We start from the raw sequence: 21,427 nt of genomic DNA on the forward strand, positions 1-21,427 counted from the left end.
CCATCAGTATCCTTCTTCTCTATGTGAAGCAACTATAGGGTGTCTTGTTTGAGTCATTTTGTTTGTGTCAAAGTTTGTAAGCGTCCAAATTGTAAGTGTCGTTTGTAAGAGTTTTTGTTTGTGAGTCCTTTTATAATATTAAAGTTGTGTTTTGTTTTGTTTAATTTGTCTAATTATTATAAGTTTTGTAATGTTCTATTTCCTAGTAAGGTCTCTTTTTTGTGATCAAAAATTTGGGTCTCTCTTCCAAATTTTTGATTGCATCACCGATTGTCCCTCATTGTCCCTACATTAGGGTTTTCCCCACTTTCTTATCTAGTCAACAGTGCTCTTGCCTCCGACGATGTTGTCTTGGTTTGAAACTCTAACATCATTTTCATCATCTCTTCTAGATTTGAAAATCTACTCTCAAATGCTAAAATTCGCTCTCTGAATTCATATTTCAAATTTTCAACTTCCCATCAAGCCTCTCCTCCAATGCATCAACCTTCTTTAGCCGCCATAGGTCCTAAAAAAGGTGCTCTAATACCAATTTGATACGAATCCGACCTCCACATAACAAAAAAACCAACATTAATGAAGTGAAAACGCAGTAGAAATTAGTAAGAAAGAATAAGATTATGAGCTAATTTTATTGATATTGGCACAACAACCAAGATACAAGTTAATCTACCATTTGAGAGATAAATCAACTCTCCACAAACCCTAGGCGCCGCTAGTAACAACTCCAAAGAAAATTACTCCATAACAATAAATCACATAATGAAAATAAAACAACATAATTAATCCTAAATAAATTTTCCTAATTGCCTCCCAAATCTAAATTCAAATCAGTTATCTTTCCCTAAATAAAACTTTCTAATTCCCTTCCAAATATGATTAAAATCATCCCTCTCTCCCTAACTAACATTCCTAATTCCTTCCCAATTTTTGTTTTCTATGATAAGTAATTAAAGGTAATTGTAATTCTCTTTGAGCCCCCCTCTCTCCTTGCCGGCGGCCCACACTAGTGGGGCCCAAAAGTCTCTTCTGCCATCAGCTAAACCTATCCCCCTTGCTGGGGTAGAGTTAATTGGCTAGACCGACTCAGCCAGTCCATCAGCCATAAACACCAGCGCCTAAAATTTCAAAACCTTGGAATGATTTGTTTATCAAAATTGGACCTCACAAGAACCATTCATGAGGACTATTTAGACCGCATAATGAAATAAGTTCTTTATCATCGCCATCTAAAGCGTAGAAATTCATAAGGCATGTTTGGATGAGGCTTAATTCAAACTTAAGTCAAATTAAATTAAGCCTTTACGCCCAATCAAATACTCTATGTTGACATCATTTAACTAAGCAATTTTAAGCTTGGCCGAGTGAATGTTGAGCTCTCACGATAATCAAGTAAATTTAAATAAAAATAGAATTAAAGTTTATTAAAGTAAATATAAATATCATTAGATTTATAATCACAATTAAGATTATGTTTTAACCTTATCTTTTCAAAATGATTAAGTCTACCATTACATAATTAAGAAAAGTTAATGTGGAAAAATGAAATTCCATCAATTTAGCCTAATATATATCCTCCCCTACTTCCGTAATCACATGGAATTATTCACATAATGACACCTCATTGATTCATAGGATATTGTTGCCATCTCAGCAATCCATCGATTATCCTAATTGTAATTAATTATGTGCTTATTTTTCATTCCCTAATTGTTGTTTATATATTCATGATGTTGAATCAAATAAAAATTTCAATTATTTAGTTCATTTTTATCACTTTTATGAATTATTTGAAATTTTATGAGTTTTTTTTAAAGGCTTACACCTCACCTCACTAAGACAAAATGCTTTAATTTCCAATTTTACCTTTTTAAACCTTGCTTTATGGGGATCTCGTCACTGCTAGTTTATGTTGACAACATCATCATAACTAATAAAGACTTGGAAGGTATAATGACTGCAACGGAGGTTGCTCCAAGAATTTGAGCTCATATAAGTAGGTAAGATAAAGCATTTCCTTGACATTGAAATTGCATGCTTTTGTCATGAGATCTTTATATCACAAAAAATACATAGCACCTATTAAAAAAGTAGGGAATTTGGGACACAAGACTATCAAGAGCCCAATGAAATTTAATCATAAAATTGGAGATGCTCTAAAAGACTCAACTGTTAAAAGAACTTTCAATTAAACTCCCGTATTGCTGCCCTAGCTGCATCTCTCAAGTGAGTTTTTGTCATCCACCAACTAAATTAGCTCCATAGTGATGTGAATCAATGTAGGAATTGCGATTGGAAATTAAAATGAGAATTATTCAAAGCGTTGTCAAAACAAATTTTATTACCAATAAAATGAAGGATTAATTCGTTCTAGGTAATTGACTTGCTTAGGCGAAGATTTGCTTTGAGATAACCAAACAATTCATAGCACTTCCAAAACAAAAAGATCTACTTAATTGCTCATAACAAAATCCCACAATTAATAATAAAGAAGTTCACCTTGAGTACCCTCTCTTTCTCTCTCGTTCACTCTTGGGCTTTAGCGGAGAAGAAAGAACCATGCGAGGATGAGGAGCACCACTACGATGAAGGCGACGAAAGACTTTGATACCAAGAGCTCACCGAGGTGGGCTGTTGGGTACTTCGGGTGGAGCCTCTCCTAGGCCTCCATTCTTTCTCTCAAGCTCTCAAGCAAGAAAAGAAGAACAAAAATCTCAGAATTTTATTAATCAAACATTAACCTCATACAATAAGAGGAGACCCCTTTATAAAGGTCTCAAAGCATGAAAAGAAAAAAGACTCACATGCCCCTTGGGCTACAACAAACACTACGCCTTCATAAGGGCGAAATCGTCACTAGTACATGAAATAAAAGATGCATAAAAAAAATAACATAAAAGACATGACAACATCAAAAATATAAACTCCCGATCGTAGCCGTCGATCTACGATTCCTTCGCCGATAAACCTGCCTAAAATGTTTGTCGATGACCTCATCACATAGCCTCCACCAACCCTCGTGGCCTCAATAACCGAACAACAATCTTGATATTTGGCTTGAGCCCCTTCATGAAATTCTCTTCCAACACTGTTTCAGATAGCCTCCCTAATCGACTAGAAAGATACTTAAACCTCTCCCGATAATCCATCATTGTCCCTTCCTGAACTAGAACAAAGAACTACTCGTAGAAGTCTCCTTTCCAACTGATTCAAAAATATTTTAATAAACTATTTTTTAACTTTCCCCACAATTGAATTGGATCTCTCATATATCTCCACTGATACCAAGACAAGAGCTTCCTCTCCAAGCATAAAGCCACCACCGTGAGTCTCTCCTCCTCCATCAGCCGATTCATCGCAAAGTACCTCTCCACCCCAATGTTTAAAATTGTGCAATTGTATATTGTGGAGTTTTACATTCGTGAGGTGAGACATAAGGCTCAAAATTAGAAAATTGTGTAAAATCAAACTGAATATTTTTTTGTATAATAACTTAATAATAAATTTTAATATAGGAAACAAAAATTTAAATTGACTGAAAATAGTTGGGATAAGTTTGTTGGTTCTACTACTTGTGATGAAAATAAAAGTTAATAAACCATTTAAATATTTAATAAAATAGGAGGCGTATGTGAAAGGGCGGAACCTTATGTGACTTTCTATTCAACAGAAAAGGTGTCATCCAACTTACGTGACTTTTGATCCAACAGGGAGCGTCGTCGAACTGCTCTGACTACCGATTGAATAGGGAACATCGTCGACAAAGGCGAAGAAGCTTTGAGTGAATCGTTTAAAAGTCTACCTTACGTGTCCTTATTTTTAATCCAATAGAAAGGGTGTCGTCGAACTTACAAGACTTTCTATCGAATAAGGAACATTGTCGCACTATTTTGACTTTTGATTGAACCGGTTATGTCGTCAACAAAGGCAAAAAAGTTGTTAGCGACTCGTTCAAAACTCTACATTACGTGCAGCAGACAAAGTCGAAGAGTACAACAAGGTGAACCAAGGTTTAAAGGTTAGGTTTAAGTTTTAAAATTTATTTTTACTCGTTCTACTGAGGCGAATGCATCCCGTAAATGAGCGAGGCACGCCTCAAACAATTCAAGGCTTACGCCTCGCAAGAGCTACTATAGGCATCCGCCTCGATTCGTTCTGAGCCTGAATTGCACTTAAATAGTGCTCCACCCTATAGATCCACCCATGAGTATCTTCTCCCACAAAAACGGACATCTTCATCTTCCTCACTCTTGGATCCCCTTCATTTTCATCACAATTTCCTCTTCTACCTCTGACTCCTCCCATGTGGCTATTATTGTGATATCTCCATTGTTCTCTCCCACCACCACTCCTTTCATAGATATCCTCTTCCTCAAAATCATTCTTTGTTGTTTCTTTCTCCCAATTTCTCCTCATGCATATCCTTCTCTCATTTCCCTCCTAATTATCGGTTCAAGTGGTGGCATATTTCCCTGTCGACCAAGATTTTCACCTCTGGATCATCTCCCATTGTGCCGATATTAGGGTTTCCCCACTTCTTTAGCCACCCGCCCGTGCTCTTGCCTCTTATGTTACTGGTTGGGTGTAAAGCTCCAATATTTTCTTCATCATGTCCTCTAGGTTAGAAAACCATCCTCCATGATCCATTCAATTTCAGATTTGAGTTTGCCAGCTTCTCCTTCTAATTTTTCTTCCAAAGTATCCACTTTCTTCGGCGCCATAGGTCTCAAATCATGCTATAATACCAATTTAATAGGAATTCAATCTCCATACAGCAACAATAGCAATAACGAAGAGAAAATGCAGCAGAAATCAGTGAGAAAGAAAAAGATTATGGGCTAATTTATATAGGCACAGTAAACCAAGATACAAGTTGATCTACTATTTGAGAGGCAGATCGGTAAATTGACTCAACTCCAAAGAAACATCTAGCATAAAATTGATGACAAAATTAAAAATTATTGCATTTTTGTGAAAAGTATATGATATTATGCACTTAACTCTAACTAGTTGCCTCCACCACATAGCCTAATCTACCACCTATGTGAGAACTTGGCATCAAAACCTATATTGAATGACTTTATTTATAGGGAGTGCTCCACATACAAATCAACATCTAGCATAAAATGCAAATCAACATATAAAAGGCAAAATTTATATCTCCTGACACCTTCATTATTTGATTTATGCCACCTCACTTATCTATGGGATTAATATTAAGTCTCATCAATCATGAACTTTCCAAGTTATGATTAATTATATATTTATTTTTCATTCCCTAATTCTTGTATATTTCCTACCAAAACTTCCCCCATGCTTGTATAAAATCCTTTCTTGTGGAATGAAACATACAACAAATTCTATCCCATTTTTATAAGTGAATTTAAAGTAAATCTAAATTTCAATAAAATAAATAATTGCCATAAAGTTCAAAATCAAAATTAAGCTTATATTTTTCAAAACAATTAACTTTACCTTTACACACTCATCTTTGAAAAGTAATTGAGTTTATTTTTCATAATTCAATAAGTTAAAAGTTCATTAAAGTGAATTAATCATTATTCAATTAATACTAACAATTAACCTTATTTTACGTCCCAAAAGAAGCCTAAATTTCCATTGAAGTAAAGATACGACAAGGTAAAGGCAGCCAATCAAGTGTCAAAAAATCATAAGAGAAGCAGATATGTCAAAACGAAATATACGAAATCACTTACTTCATTCTGCGACTCCACATTCTCGTTCTGCTCCCGTCCTTTCAACTCGGCCAGAGGCCGCATCCTCTCTGCCCTCTCCTTCTCAACAATCAACTTCTCCACCAAGCCCAGTTTCCTCTTCTTCCTGCTTACATTCAACACCTTCTTCTCCTTTCCTTTCCACGCCATTCCCTTCCTAAAATGCTTCTCCGACTTCCAGCCCGGTGAGCTCGTATCGATCACCGTCACAACTGTGCCAGTGTAGACGGACGGATCCGAACCTGCTGCATGCCCTGGGTTCGCCCGCATCCTCTTTATCTTCTTCCGATCCCTCTTCGCCTCGGCAATGCTGTTGTCCGCGCTGGGAGGTGACATCGCCGAAGCCCCACCATCCACGCTGGCCGAGGCTGAGGGCACGCACGCCCTAGGATTCAGCTGCTTCCGCGCCCCTTTCAGACATGCAGCTGAGTCCCGCGGCTCTCCCATAACGAAGAGCTCGGAGAGAACGTTGCTCATCAGATCGAACAGGCGCTGCTCCTTATCGAAGACGATCCTCTTCTGGGACTGCAGCTTCTTCCCGCAGGGAAGGGCATCCATGGCATCTCGGCTCGGAGTGGACTTAGGGTTGGAGTTGGATTGGAGAAAGTGGTCGAGATCGAGATCCGAGGAGACGGTGAAGCCCTTGGAGGCGTGAAGGCGATCGAGCCAACTGGGGCTAGACCTCGAGGTGGAGATCGAGCAAAGCATTTTTAGAGCTTTGAGGACGGATTTGAACGACGAGCTCGAGGAGAGCTACGGAACTGAGAGGAGAATGGGAACTGAGGAGAACCAGATGGAACAGCAATGATTTAGGCTATCAGAACTGATTATTATGTACCTGGTTTTCTGTTTGGTAATGGCATTAATTAAATTACATAGGGGATTTCTTAAATTTCGGATCTATTGTGAGAATAAAGACAAATGCGGAGTAAATGTTAAGGGGTGTTTGTTATGCTGTATTTAGGAGCTAAAGTATTTTAAATGTAAAAATTTTAAAAATCTTAGTATTTGATTTGAAGTAAAATGAATGTAAAGAATAAAAATAATGTTTAAATACATCAGCTTATGCATTTTTGATATATTTGGAATTCCTAAGATTTGGGCAATTTCCAAATACTACTAATGTATCGCATTGCCACCCCTGCTATCCCCTTCCTCCTTTGACCACCACCGCCACTGTTGACCAACGTGGCTCTCCTCCAACTAGGCAACCACTACCACCGGCCACGGTCAACTATCCTCCATCTCCGTCATAATGGGCCGAGCACCCCTCACACTGAGGAATGAGGGGTCTATTTATAATTTTCTAAGAGCGGCATGACCATTATATAGGGGGAAGATCAAGGGTATGTTGGAAATAGTTTGAAGGGATGGCCGATATTGATCCCCTTGACCATAGAGTGTTTACTAGGCATTTGAATGTCTTAATGATATCATAATTCAATGATTTTGGGCTCGTTAGATTTGTTTCATCGAGCCGCTCGATTCAACTATAAGCATGTCACGATTGAAATTTTTTTTGTAATCCAAATTATGGTTTGAACCTTCCGAATGTGCTTCGGGTCTTTGATTTGAACTCATTTGGGCTCAGATTGAGCGAATTTGGTGTCTTTGGGTTCATATTTTTGAGACGTTCAATTCTACTATAAGTTTGTTGAAATCAAAGTTCATATGATCCTGAATTTAATTTTGGAAGTTTTCAACTTGATTTTTTTTTCCTTGAGATTCGTGCTTATATCAAGAATACAATTATTAAATGCAGATTTCCATAAATAAATTTTACATTAAAACTTGGTGTCATTATTAGGTTATATTCAATGTTATGATCAGTTTATTATAATTAAAGTTTAGTTTATTCAGTAAACAACATTATTACCATTACATCTTAAAGCTAACTGCTGCTTTGCAACCTTTCATATTCCAAACGGTAACCTTTCATTCTCGCACCTGATGAGAGGAATGCAAAACGACAGCCATGCCAACTGCGTGCCCTCATATACTAAACTTGGAGGAAGGAGAAACAACCGCGTCGTTACCATTCTCCTTCGGTGATTAGAAAATATTGGTTTTAGCGGCAAAGATATTAAAAAAAAAAAATCAAGTGGTAGGCTCTTCATTCTTTATTGCCTGAAATAGGTTTCAGAGGCGAAGATTCAAGCGGTAGGCGGTGTTTTTTTTTTTTTTTTGGTATTTTTTATTCAGATAAGTTTACTTATATTTGCTTAATTCAATTTTTTTTCTAAATGTTTGGATGCAGTGGAGATATTAGATTATATACAATTACATCAAGTTAATTAGTTCTTTTTTTTTTGTTTTATGATTTTACTGGTGCAGACTGCAGAATGATTAATTACAAGTGAAGGGATTTCACTTTTTTTTTAATTTAACTTAATTAGTTATTCAAAGTTAAAACATTATTTTTCTATAATTTCTCTTAATTAGGTGAACTTAAATATCATTATTTAGAAAATTATTTATGTTTCAGATCTTGATGCTTTTGTCTCTTAATTATAATTGATATATCATCAAAAAATTATGTTGATTGGGCATGAATCTCGAGGGAAAATTAAGTTGTAAACTTCAAAAATTTAATCGGAGACCATTTGAAATTTGGTTTCAACAAACTTATAGTCGAACTGAATGTCTCAGAAGTACAAGCCCAACGACACCAAATTCGACTTAATCCGAGCTCAAATGAGTCCAAATCAAGGGCCCGAAGTGCTGCTGGAGGGTTCAAACCACAATTTGGATTACCAAATAGTTTTCAAACATGACATGCTTATAATCGAATCGAGCGACTCGACAAGACAAATCCAACGAGACCAAGCACTACAAGAAAATTACTAATTTCCGGCGGAATTTTCCGGCGGCTTTTTGGCACTTTCTCGACAGCTTTTTCCGGCAGCTTTTCCAATTTTTTGACAGCTTTTAAAAAAATTAAAGAAAAAATGAATAAATTTTAACTATTTAAATGATTTAACAAATAATTATTAAAAGTTATATTAACTATTTAATTAATATTGTCGCGGTGGGGCGTGGCACGCTAGGATTTTTTTTATTTTATTTTTTAATTTGACCGGTGGTTTAAGACCGCCGGCAAGCCGCCAGAATAATTAGCCGCCGGAAAAAACCGCCGGAATTTATTTTCCGGCATCATTTTTATCGGTGGAATTTTAACCACCAGAAAAGGCTCAATTTTCGCCGGAAAAGGCCGCCGGAAATGGGTGATTTTCCTGTAGTGAAGATCACAAAATTCTGACATCAATAAGACCTTCAAATATTTAAGGAACATTGCATGATCAAGGGATTCAACATTAGCCGTCCATCCAAACCACTTCCTATTTACCCTTGATCTTCCTTCTATTTACGGGCCATACCACTCCACGAAATCTATAAATAGAGCCTCCATTCCTCTTGAAAAGGGACTCCTAAGCCTAAGGAGAAAAGAGAGAGATCAGAGATCGCTCTTGCCTCCTCGGCCACTGTCGGAGTTCCGGCAGACCATCACTTGAGGCCCTGAGTTCCGTCAGACCACCACCTAATGCCCTAAACTCCGCCGAACCACCACTTGAGGACATGTGCTCCGTCAGACCACCACTTGAGGCACTGAGTTATGCCAGACCACCACTTGAGGCCCTGAGCTCTGCTGGACAACTACTTGAAGCCCTGAGTTTTGCCAGACCACCACCTGACCCCCGGTCTTCTACCTATTACGGTCCATTCGACCTCCCTCGCCAAACAACGATCATTTTGACCCCTATGTCCTATCGACTACGATCCTTTCGACCTTCATCGCCTACTACGATCTTTTTGACCTTTATCATATCGACTTTGGTCCTACTGACTTAAACAAACATGTCTATATTAATTATTGTAACTCCCACTATTAATGCATTCTATATGATATACATTTGTGACATCAAGCTAAGGCCTTCTCCCAAAGAAGGGCCTCATTTATAATTGACTTCAAATACTAGTGAATTCATTCAAACTGGGCCAGGCCCCATGATTTCCCCCCCTTTTTAGGGGTTTCCACATAAAAACTCTAGTGTCTCTTATGAAAGTTATGCTATCTCTTTCATCTGCTTATGTAATGGATCTTCATACAATGCTAAAACATTAAACTATATATTTCTCTATCGCCATGAATATTCTAGGACGCAACAGTTTGGCGCCGTCTGTGGGAACATAGTTCTTGACTTGGGGGCAACTATTGCTACAATCTTAAAAGTTCGCTCTTATCAACATCCTAATATTATCCATTGATGCATCAATTTCATAAGAATCAGATGCGGACTGGGGGCAAATTTAACTCCAACCATGGTAAAAAAGATTCTCCAATGCTTTCAACATCATGATGATATTTTCTGAAAATCCCAATAAATGCAAGGATATTTCTAATCAATTATAAGTTTATATAATCTCTTGTTGGACTTTTACTCCTTGGAGAAGGTCCTAATTTCGATCTAAAAAAAGTAGTAATGGTCTAAAGATAAATCAATCTTCACCTTTGATTCAGGATATATGCGATGTTTGCCCCCTCCCGATCAAGGCAAAATGAATCATAGGGGGATTCACTTCGACCTCTTCCACACATGTTAACATCATATAACAAGGCTCTAACATACAACCTCGGATATGTCACACATCCTTGGTAGATTCTCTCGACCTCTTGCACACAGGTTAACGTCATCGAGTAGGGCTCTGACATACAACATCATATAGGTTAACTATTCTAGGACGATGTCTATCAAATTTTAAATCCTTGATTCAAGAAATATGCAATCTTTATTATATCTTAATCACTGGTTGATTAATCCCAGGGGGATTTGATTTGACCTTTTTTACACAGATTAACATCATCGAGTAGGGATCTGACATATAACCTCATATAGGTCATACATCCTTGGTGGATTATCTTGACCTCATCCATATATGTTAATATCATCGAGCAGGGCTTTGACATACAATCTCAGATAGGTCAAACATCATAGGAGGATGTTAATCAAATCTTAAATATTTGATTCAAGAAATACACAATCTTTATTATGTCTTAATCACTGGATGATCAATCCCATGGAGATTCGATCACACCTCTTTCATATAAGTTAACATCATCGAGTAGTACTTTGACATAAAACCTCAGATAGGGCATATATTTTTGATGGATTTTCTTGATCTCCTATATAATATTAACGTCATCGAGCAATGCTCTAACATACAACCTCAGATAGGTTATACATCATTGGTGGATTCTCTCGACCTCTTCCATATATGTTAACGACATCGAGCAGGGCTCTGACATACAACCTCAGATAGGTCATATATTCTTGGTGGATTCCCTTGTCCTCTTCTATATAGGTTTATATCATCGAGCATGACTCTAACATACAATCCGAATAGGTCATACATCATTGGTGGATTCTACCGACTGCCTCCATATTGGTTAATGTCATCGAGCATGTCTCTGACATACAACCTCAGCAAACATCCTTTATGGATTCTCTTGACCTCTTCCATATAGATTAATATCATCGAGCAGTGCTCTAATATATAACATTAGATAAGTCATATATCTTTGACAGATTCTATTAACTAACGCTCTACTGCACATAGATAGACTTTCATTTGGTTCTACCTGACGCCAAATTTATATCTGACGTTGGACTTCTGCCCGTAACTGGACTTCTTCCTAACGTTAGACTTTTACTTGATGCCAAATTTCCACCCGCCGTTGGAGTACTACCCGTCGCCGGACTTTTGTCGGGCTTCTCCCCAATGTTGAATTTCTACTCGTCATCAGACTTTTGCCATTTGTCAAACTTTCATTAGGCTTCTACTCGACGCTGAATTTCTACCCGTCATCGGATTATTACCCGTTGTCATACTCTCATCGAACTTCTACCCGATACCAAATTTCTACCCACAATTAGACTTTTTACTCGTCATCGGACTTCTTCCCGACGTTGGACTTCTATCCGACACTGAATTTTCACCCGTCATCATAATTCTACCTGTAGCTAAACTTTCATCAGGCTTCTCCCTGACATCGAATTTCTACTCGACACCAAATTTCTACTGTTTTTCGGACTTTCGTTGGGCTCCTACCCGAAGTTGAATTACTACCAATCTTCGCACTTTTTTTTAGACTTCTACCTGACATAAAATTTTTACCCGTCAATGGACTTCTACCCATTTCCAATCTTTCATCGAGCTTCTACCTAATGTTTTATTACTACCCGTCGTCGAATTACTACCCATCACAAGACTTTTATCGGGATTCTCCTCAACTTTGAATTTTTACTTATCGTCGGACTACTACCCATCGTCGAACTCTCGCCGAACTTCTACCAGATGCTGAATTTTTACCCGTCATTGAACTACTATTCGTCACTAGACTCTTGTCGGACTTCTACCCGATGCTAAATTTTTACCCGTCGTTGGACTTATACACGTCATCGGACTTCTTCCCGATGTCGGACTTCTACCTGATGTTGAATTTCTATCTATCGCCAGACTTTCATCGAGCTTCTCCCCGACGATGAATTTCTACCTGTCTTCGGACATCTGCTCGTCGCCAGACTTTCATTGGGCTTCTACTCGATGCTAAATTTTTACCCGTCGTCGAACTTCTACCCGTCGATGGAATTCTTCAAGACATTGGACTTCTACCTGATGTCAAATTTCTACCCTTCATCGAACTTTCACCAGGTTCCTACCCGATGTTAAATTACTACCCATCGTCGGATTTTTACCCATCGCCAAAATTTTGTCATACTTCTACCCGACGCAAAATTTTTACCAGTCGACGAACTTCTGCCCATCGTCATACTTTTATAAGGCTTCTATCCGACAATGAATTACTACCCATCGTCGAATTACTATGTGTCGTCGAGCTTTCGTCGGGCTTCTCACCAACATTGAATTTCTACCCGTTATCAGACTACTACCTGTCACCGAACTCTCGTCGGACTTCTACCCGACGCTGAATTTTTACCTGTCATCGGACAACTACCCACCTCCGGACTCTCGTCAGACTTCTACCCAATGCCAAATTTCCACCCATCACCGGACTTCTACTCGACGTCGAACTTTTGTCCGATCCCAGACTTCAACCGACTAACATCGGACCTCCGCAGAATCTCTCAAAAAAGGAGGAGGAAACTTCTACTCAGTAAGGGGCTCCAGACCTAGACAGGGGATACCACCTAAACACGACTAGAGTAATGCCTCAGCGTGAGTGAGAAAATGAGAAGGGGGAGAAGTCTCCTTCTTGTTGAGATGGGCCTTGGGTCTGGACATGGGATACCGCCTATGCAAGGTTAGTGGAATGCCTCAAATGAAAGAAGAAATAAGGGAGAAGTGCAAAGTTTCATACCCCTTAAGAGGTATTTATAGGTGTGAGGGAGAAATTATGGAAGTTAATTTTTTTTTTTTGGATCAGTTTCTTAAACCGCACCCTAACAAGCAGTTTTTTAAACCTCCAACTAAAAGGAAGTTAGGGGGCTCTATTTAGAAAAAAAAAATGGGTCGGTGTCTTAAAACACCCCATAATAGGTGGTTTCTTAAATCGCCCACTAAAAGAAAGTTAGATTGCTTTATTTAAAAAAAAAATTAAACCAAAAAATAGTGGGCCCCACCACTAAATTAAAAAAATAAAAATAAAAGATGTAGCTATAAACGACTGCATTGGAAGAGCTATACCTCAAAGGGCGGAAAAATTATTATGTTTGAACAACGTATCGAGGGTATCGAGTAGTATCGCGGTCGGTACCGAGCGCCTAGTGATGTGGCACTTTTTTATTGGTCTCTGGACACGTTCAGTGTCCGAACGCAATAACCACTCCAAAGGGTTTGCCTTTACAGGCCTAAGAAAATTTGAACCTAGATGTAAAAAAGCAATTATGGCTTGTCATTTAAGTGGTTGAAGAGCTATGTAAAAGTTAAAAAAGAAAAAGGTTTTAGTATTTCACCGGATACCTTTTCTATGGTAATGCTCAGGCTTCATTTAGTATTACATTTGAATGGCTTAGTGCAATAATTGCTCAATTATATTTTTGATTTAATTGGAAAACTCACAATAGAGAATTTATCTTATTCATATTCCCCTCCATCACTTCTCATCCATAGAAAATGTACTTGTATAATTATTTGTCAATTTTTGCAAGAATAGTGGTGACTTAATTTATAGAGCATGCTGACAGCCAATCGGCCCCAAAAGCTATAAAGTATATTATCAAAAATTTTAAAATAGGAGGGTAACTAATATATCATAAAAAATATTATGATGATCGAGCACGAATCTCGAGGAGAAATCAAGTTGGAAACTTCAAAAATTCAATCGAAGATCATCTGAACTCTGATTTCAGCAAACTTATAGCCGAACTGAACGTCTCAAAAGTACAAACCTAGAGACACCAAATTCGACTTAATTTGAGCCCAAATGGGTCCAAATCGAGGGCATGCAGTGCTACTGGAGGGTTGGAACCACAATTTGGATTACTAAATGGTTTTCAAACATGACATGCTTATAGTCTCATCGAGCAGCTCGATGAGAAAAATCCAACGAGCCTAAGATCTTGAAATTCCAACATTATTAAGACCTTAAAAATGTCTAGTGAACTATCCATGATCAAGAGATTCAACATAAGCTGTCCATCCAAACCACTACCTATTCACTCTTGATCTTCCTCCTATTTATGGGTCATACAACTCTATAAATCTATAAATAGAGCCCACTTCCTCTTGAAAAGAGACCCCTAAAGCCTAAGGAGAAAAGAGAGAGACCGGAGATCGCTCATGCCTCCTTGACCACTGTTGGAGTTCTGCTGGACCGCTACTTGAGGCCCTGAGTTTCACTGGACCACCATCTGATGTCTTGAGCTCTGTCAGACAACCACTTAAGGCCCTTAGTTTCGCCGGACCACCACCTGACTCCCAGAGCTCCGCTGAACCACCACTTGAGGCTCTGAGTTCCGCCAAATAACCACTTGATCACCTAAGCTCCCTTGGACAATCACTTAAGGCCCTGAGCTCCGCCGGATCACCACTTTAGACCTTGAGTTTCACTGGACCACCACCTAAATCTCTAAGCTACGCCAAATTATCACTTGTGGCCCTGAGCTCCACCGAACCACCACTTGAGGCCCTGAGTTCCGCTGAACCACCACCTGACGCACCACTTGAGACATTGAGTTCTGTTAGACCACCATCTGATGCCCTGATCTCCGCTGGACCACCACTTGAGGCCATGAGCTCCACTGGACCACCAATTAAGGCCCTGAGTTCCGCCAGATCACCAACTAATGCCCTGATCTCCGCCAAACCACCACTTGAGGTCCTATGCTCCGCCAAACCACCACTTGAGGCTTAGAGTTCCGCTAGACCATTACTTGAGGCCTTGAGCTCTGTCGGACCACTACTTGAGGCCTTGAGTTTCGCTAGACCACCTCCGGACCCCGATCTTCTGCCGACTACTGTCCTTCCAACCTCTCTCGTCAGATCATGATCTTTCTGACCCCTATCTCCTGCCGATTACGATCCTTTCAACCTCCGTCGCCTATTATGATCTTTCTGACATCTATGATATCGATTATGGTCCCACCGACATAAACAAATATGTCTATGTTGATTATTGTAACTCCCACTACAAAATGTGTTTTATATGATGTACATTTGTGACATCAAGCCAAACCTCCTCCCAATGAAGGCCTCATTTGTAATCGACTGCAAATACTAGTGGATTCATTCAAAATGGGCCATGCCCCGTTGTTTTTTCTCTTTTTTAGAAATTTTCACATAAAAATTCTAGTGTCTCTTATGAAAGCTACGCTATCTATTTCATTTGCTTGTGTGCTGGATCTTCGTATAATGCTAGAACATTAAACTATATATTTTCCTATCGCCGCGAGTATTCCAGGACGCAACAATAATGATTTTTTTATCAATAGTTCAATTAAATCTAAGCAACAATAAATGTTGACGATCAAATATATGGTTAGAAAAGAGTGGTAATAATAATGAAGATGATCAAACAAAATTACTACTGCTTAGTTTTTTGTTTGAATATATGCTTCTTGCATAACATGAGCCATCACAAATTATTCACCATGGTTTTTTTGGTTGACGATCAAATATATGGTTAGAAAAGAGTGGTAATAATAATGAAGATGATCAAACAAAATTACTACTGCTTAGTTTTTTGTTTGAATATATGCTTCTTGCATAACATGAGCCATCACAAATTATTCACATGGTTTTTTTGGACTTAAACTTTGATTAATTTTTTAAAACGGTCAAAAATAAATAAAAATAATATATACAGAATTATTATATAAAAGCAGTATCTATAACTTTCCACTAAGATAATTAATAATTAGAATCATTCATAAAATAAAATTATAATTTTATCTTTTTAGTTTTTACAAAAAAAAAAGTATACAAACGAATTTAGCTATCTAATACTATTTTTTTTTAATTTTATTCGCATGCAAATGATGCACGTGTAGTTTACTAGAGACGGTACAGCCAAACTGTTTTTCTTTAAATTTTAGGCTAAGCCATGCGGCAAGCGTAGCTACCTGCTCGTCCTGTCAACTCCTTTCTTCTGTCAAGGATAAGGCGCGCAGTTTCTCTTAGCCCCTGAAAAAATTTTTTTTTTTTTTGGAAAAATTTGGGGCATAAGCCCATATATTAAGAAGAAGAAAAATTACAAGTAAAGAGCCCTTGATAACCAAAAAACAACAAAAGGGCCAAAAAGAGGAAATAAAATCCCAACTATACCACCAATTACAATAATTTGACTAAAGAAATAACCCAAAAACTGAGGTAGAAGGAAAAGGTCAAAAAGGAAGACCAGCTGAAGGAGTCCAAACCGGCACCATGTATTGATGAAACGCCCGCAGCCAAGAAAACAACCCAGCTCCCAAGCCCAACAGAACTGGACTCAGAAAAAGAAATAGGCACGATAAAAATGGAACCCTGGTTGCCCGAAGACCGTCCAAGGGCCCTGCTAATGGGAGCATCATCATCGTCCAGTTCAGACTTACCAGGAAGAGCGAATGGACGGAGGGGCTCGAATTTAGCTATCTAATACTATTTTTTTTTTAATTTTATTCGCATGCAAATGATGCACGTGTAGTTTACTAAGCCAAGCGGCAAGCGTATCTACCTGCTCGTCCTGTCAACTCCTTTCTTCTGTCAAGGATAAGGCGCGCAGTTTCTCTTAGCCCCTGAAAAAAAAAAAGAATGGAGATGGCAGACGAAAACCAGCAACAAGAAGCTCATGTTCTCATCTTTCCCTGCCCCCTCCAAGGCCACATAACCGCAATGCTCCGCTTAGCTGAAGCGCTCTCCTTCGCCGACGGCTTTATTATAAGCTTCCTCAACACCGAACACAACAACCGCCTCCTCAACCGCTTCTCTCTCCGTCCCAACTTCCGCTTTCTCTCCATCCCCGACGGCCTACCGGAAGACTGCCCGCGCTCCCTCCCCCATATAACCGAGCTCCTCAATTCGCTTAGAACCCACTCCATTGATTATTTTCATTCGCTGCTTCTGGCTGGCGGGAGGCGAGATCCCAACGGTTGGCCGCCGGTTACCTGCTTAATCGTGGATGGAGTACTACCATTTGCCATGGACGCGGCTCAGGCTTTGGGGATTCCTGTGATTGTGTTCCAAACTATTAGTGCATCCGCTCTTTGGATCTGTGTCCGCTTCCCTCAGATGATACAGGCCGGCGAGCTCCCTTTTCCAGGTGGCCGCAAGCAAATTTTCAGTTCATTGTTTTTTATTCTTCTTCTTCTGTTTGTAGTTCATATAAAAAAAAAGTCCAATTTTTGGGCATTATTTAAAGTATTAAACCTGCAGGCGATGCAGATCTTGATGAACTTATAAAGAGCGTGCCGGCCATGGAAAGCTATCTCCGGCGTCGGGACCTACCAAGCATGTGTCGAAAAGCAACGGAAGCTGAAGACGAAGAGCTTCAACTATTCGCAAACATCTCCGCCACCAGCATGCGGTCAAAAGCACTTATCATCAACAGCTCGAACTCCCTCGAAGCCTCCATCCTCTCTCGAATCCGCTCCATCTCACCGAACACCTACGCCGTCGGCCCACTCCACGCCGTCGTCGAATCTATCACCTCGTCCTCTATCTCCTCCAGTCTCTTGGGTGAGGACTGCTCCGCCCTCTCCTGGCTAGATTCCCAGCCCGACCGCGCGCTCCGTCGTCTATATCAGCTTTGGCAGCCTCGCACAGCTGACGCGGGAAGAGTTTCTGGAGTTGTGGCGCGGGTTCGTCGGCAGCGGTCACCGGTGCTTGTGGGTGGTAAGGTCGGACTTGGTGGCTGGTGGAGCAGTGGAGTTGAAGACGGCAGAGTCGGAGGAGAGAATAAGACTGGTGGCGTGGGCGCCACAGGAGGAGGTCCTGCGGCACCGTGCGGTGGGCTGCTTCTTTACGCACAGCGGGTGGAATTCAACGTTGGAGAGTGCAGCTGCAGGGGTGCCAATGGTGTGTTGGCCGAGGTTGTGGGATCAGTTGGTTAATAGTAGGTTAGTTGGAGAGTTGTGGAAGGTAGGTCTGGATGTAAAGGATGTGTATGGGAGGGAGATGATGGAGAGTATGGTGAGGGCCGCGATGGACGGAGAGAAGGCGGAGGAGCTCCGGCGAGTGTCGGCGGAAATGGCGGCGGAGATTGCGATGAGCGTGGGCGTCGGTGGGTGTTCCAGATTGGAGTTCGAGAGGTTAGTTAGGGACATTCGGTCATTAAGCTTGTGTGGACCAGTTGACAATGAATTTTTATTAGGTCCGGACACCTGACGTAGCTCTACATCCGGACATCAATAATATGTCGCCACGTGCTCTTACTCTTTACCGCGCGGCCCGACGACCCGACCCGAACCGGAACCCGATATTGCTATGTTCGTGTATTGCTAGGTATTACTTGGCAATAACGAGAAATACCGCTCTATCAATACAATACCCGAATAATACCGAGCAAAAACTAAGTATTGCTCGGTATTGCTAGGTATTAATCTTGACACAATGGTATTTCTCATTACCGAACAATACCGAGCAAAAACCTAGCAATATCTTGATCTGCACAAATCAGTTAATACATAGCAATATTCCTGGTCGGGTTGCGGGCCGCGCGGTAAAGAGAGAACACGTGGCGACATTTTATTGGTATCCGGATGTAGAGCTACGTCAGGTGTCAAGACCAAATAAAAATTCGTTGACAATGGGCTCTAAAAGGCCAAAGGAAGACTTGGAAATAAAAATGTACCTCATTTATTGCCCTATTGATTGACAGCTTAGGTTATTAATAAAAAAGTTTTAAATTCTAAAAATTCTTAAAAAAAAAAAAAGAAAAAAAAGCTTTGCCTAAGATCATCTCCAACTGAATCTTAAACATGCGTACGACGTCTTCAGTCGCTCCAACTGAACTTCAAATCTTCCACTATTTGCTTGCGGCCATTGCGGGCGAATAGTGAGACATCAATAATTGCGTTGTACTGTTCACATACACGATTTTTCTATCTCAACATGATTTGCCGATGAAACGTGCCAAAGAGGAGAAAGACGATTACTTTCGCAGAAGCGTACAAAATGGAGTTCGAATGGAGATGGATCACAACATTTTTAAGTTTCACTGCATGTCGGAGTGCAACATGAGATTTTCGATTGGAGATGCCTTAAGTAAATAAAGTTTTATGTTATGGTTGATCTCAAACAAATAATTAAGTTTGTACAAACAACAGCTTCAAAATTTTTATAAAATTAGCTTAAATGAGAGTTTTATCTTATTCTATCTAGATTGAATTGGAGAACATACATGCATGGGATGTATGGTAATTATTTTTTATTTTTTTTGGGAAAAGCAGGGCCAAGCCCGAATTTCATTAAAGTAAAGAATTACTTACATGCTTAAAAGAAACAAGAAAACAAAATTGTGACAGCTTACTGCAATGAAATAACATGAAAGAGCTGGAAACTGGAAAGAAACGGATCCCCATCAAGAGCAGCATGATGTATGGTAAATTTACCACTAAAGAATATTTTAAAAAGTGTTTCAGAGGTTCTGATCGTCTCTTGAAAAATGTGTTGACTAATCTTGACATACATATTGGGTTCAGAGGGCCATGATTCACTTTGCAGACTCACAGAAATTTTTTTTTTTGGGACATTTAGGCCATTTAAGGCAAACTCATGCACACAACGCATACACAGCGACTCGAACCTTAGACCTCTTAGTTGGAAGCCTTAGCTCTCAACCAATAGGCCAAGGAGAGTTGTGTTCAGAGAAAAATTGTCGGGTTAAAATATAAAAATGGTCCAAGGTGATGAAGATTTCTCATATTTATAATGAAGCTCCCTAAAAACTAAAAAAAAAAAAGTTTATTTTTCTCACAATGGATCAAATTTGGAGCAAATAAGGACTTCCAATCTTTACGGCAAAGCTCATTCTTCCTTTGAAAAAATGCAAGTGTGTCAAGCCGGGCGTGACTCTAGCTCGAGCTAGGGCTGTAAGTGAGTCAAGCCGCTCGTGAGCCAGCTCAAACTCGACTCGGCAAATGGCTTATGAGTCGAGCTCGATAAGCTAACGAGCTAAGTTTGAGCTAGTCCTGATCACACAGGAGTGTCCCCTGTTTCATGAACGCCGCCGCTTGAATCTTCCTCCCCCGTTTTTACTCACCTGTACTTAGTAGTTCTTTCTTTCTTTCCATATGGCTGAGTGTATAGCTTTTCTTGTTTCTGGTTGTATATTCACTGGCTATAAAGCCTATTCAAATAAAGGCGGGAGGTATTCTTTGGGGATTAAAAATATGATAACTCTTTCAATTGAGTTTTACTGTATCCTGTAGGATTACAGGTGGTGACCTGAGCTTGACGGGAAGGTGGAAATCCTCCGGTGGAGCTCGCTGAAGAAGGTAAGTAGCATTCGAACCTTTTGGTGTTTCAATTGTCCTTCGCCGATCTTCCGGCCGGCGTCACCTGACACAACTCATAAACTCGTGATCTGACTCATTTAAAAATATTAGGGCAAATTTTTAAAAGGAGCATATTTCATAAAAGTTTTAGGGATAGGAGCAAGAAAAAAAAATTAAAATTAATGGAGCATACAAGTAAACAGGAATCGCTTTCGTTTTCAAAAGAAAACGCCAAGGTGCTTTGCATTTTCTATGCAAACTCAAATCAACACTTCGTTTTCTTTGAAAAATAATCCCACATGCATTTTCTGCTGCTTCTCACGAGAGAGAGAGAGAGAGAAACACATTCATTTGCTACTTTTTATTTTGGCCAAATTTTAAGAAGGAGCTCGGTGTTTTTTAAATTTAGCCTAAAGAGCGTATTGAAAAATTAATTTAAAACGGAGCAAAATCGCCAAATATTTTGGCGTATTTACAATACGCTAAATCAATTGGCTAAATCTGAATGCACTTTATAATTTAGCGTATTCATCTCAAAATAAAAAAAATTAATATAAATGGAGAGAGAAAGAGAGCAAGAGATAGAGAGAGATAGGGAGGGAGAGAGAAAACGGGAAAGAGAGAGCAATAATAAGAGTAAGAGAGAAATGGGGGAGAGAGATGAATGATGATCACGTATTATTTTCATATATAATATTATATAAATATTCTTTTTATATATTATTATTTATATATTAGTTTTATCTACAATTTATTAAATAA

The 21,427-nt window shown here is 39.3% G+C and overlaps 1 protein-coding gene and 1 pseudogene across 4 annotated transcripts in view; one reads left to right on the top strand and one right to left on the bottom strand.

The window, feature by feature from the left end:
- The window catches only part of LOC110102417, a 28,574-nt gene extending 21,999 nt beyond the window's left edge, over positions 1-6,575 (bottom strand). For 3 of the 4 annotated variants that reach the window (XM_020830752.2, XM_020830751.2, XM_020830750.2), the window contains exon 1: positions 5,718-6,575. In XM_020830752.2, coding sequence (XP_020686411.1) covers positions 5,718-6,443 — 726 coding nt within the window. In that variant the 5' untranslated portion in view covers positions 6,444-6,575. The remainder of the gene's footprint in view (positions 1-5,717) is intronic. The other variant, XM_020830753.2, reaches the window with a different exon arrangement.
- Positions 6,576-16,679: 10,104 nt separating this feature from the next.
- Positions 16,680-18,646, top strand: LOC110102423 (annotated as a pseudogene).
- Positions 18,647-21,427: the final 2,781 nt, after the last annotated feature.

This window comes from Dendrobium catenatum, unplaced genomic scaffold, assembly GCF_001605985.2.
Source record: "Dendrobium catenatum unplaced genomic scaffold, ASM160598v2 fragScaff_scaffold_1374, whole genome shotgun sequence".
NCBI lineage: Eukaryota > Viridiplantae > Streptophyta > Magnoliopsida > Asparagales > Orchidaceae > Dendrobium > Dendrobium catenatum.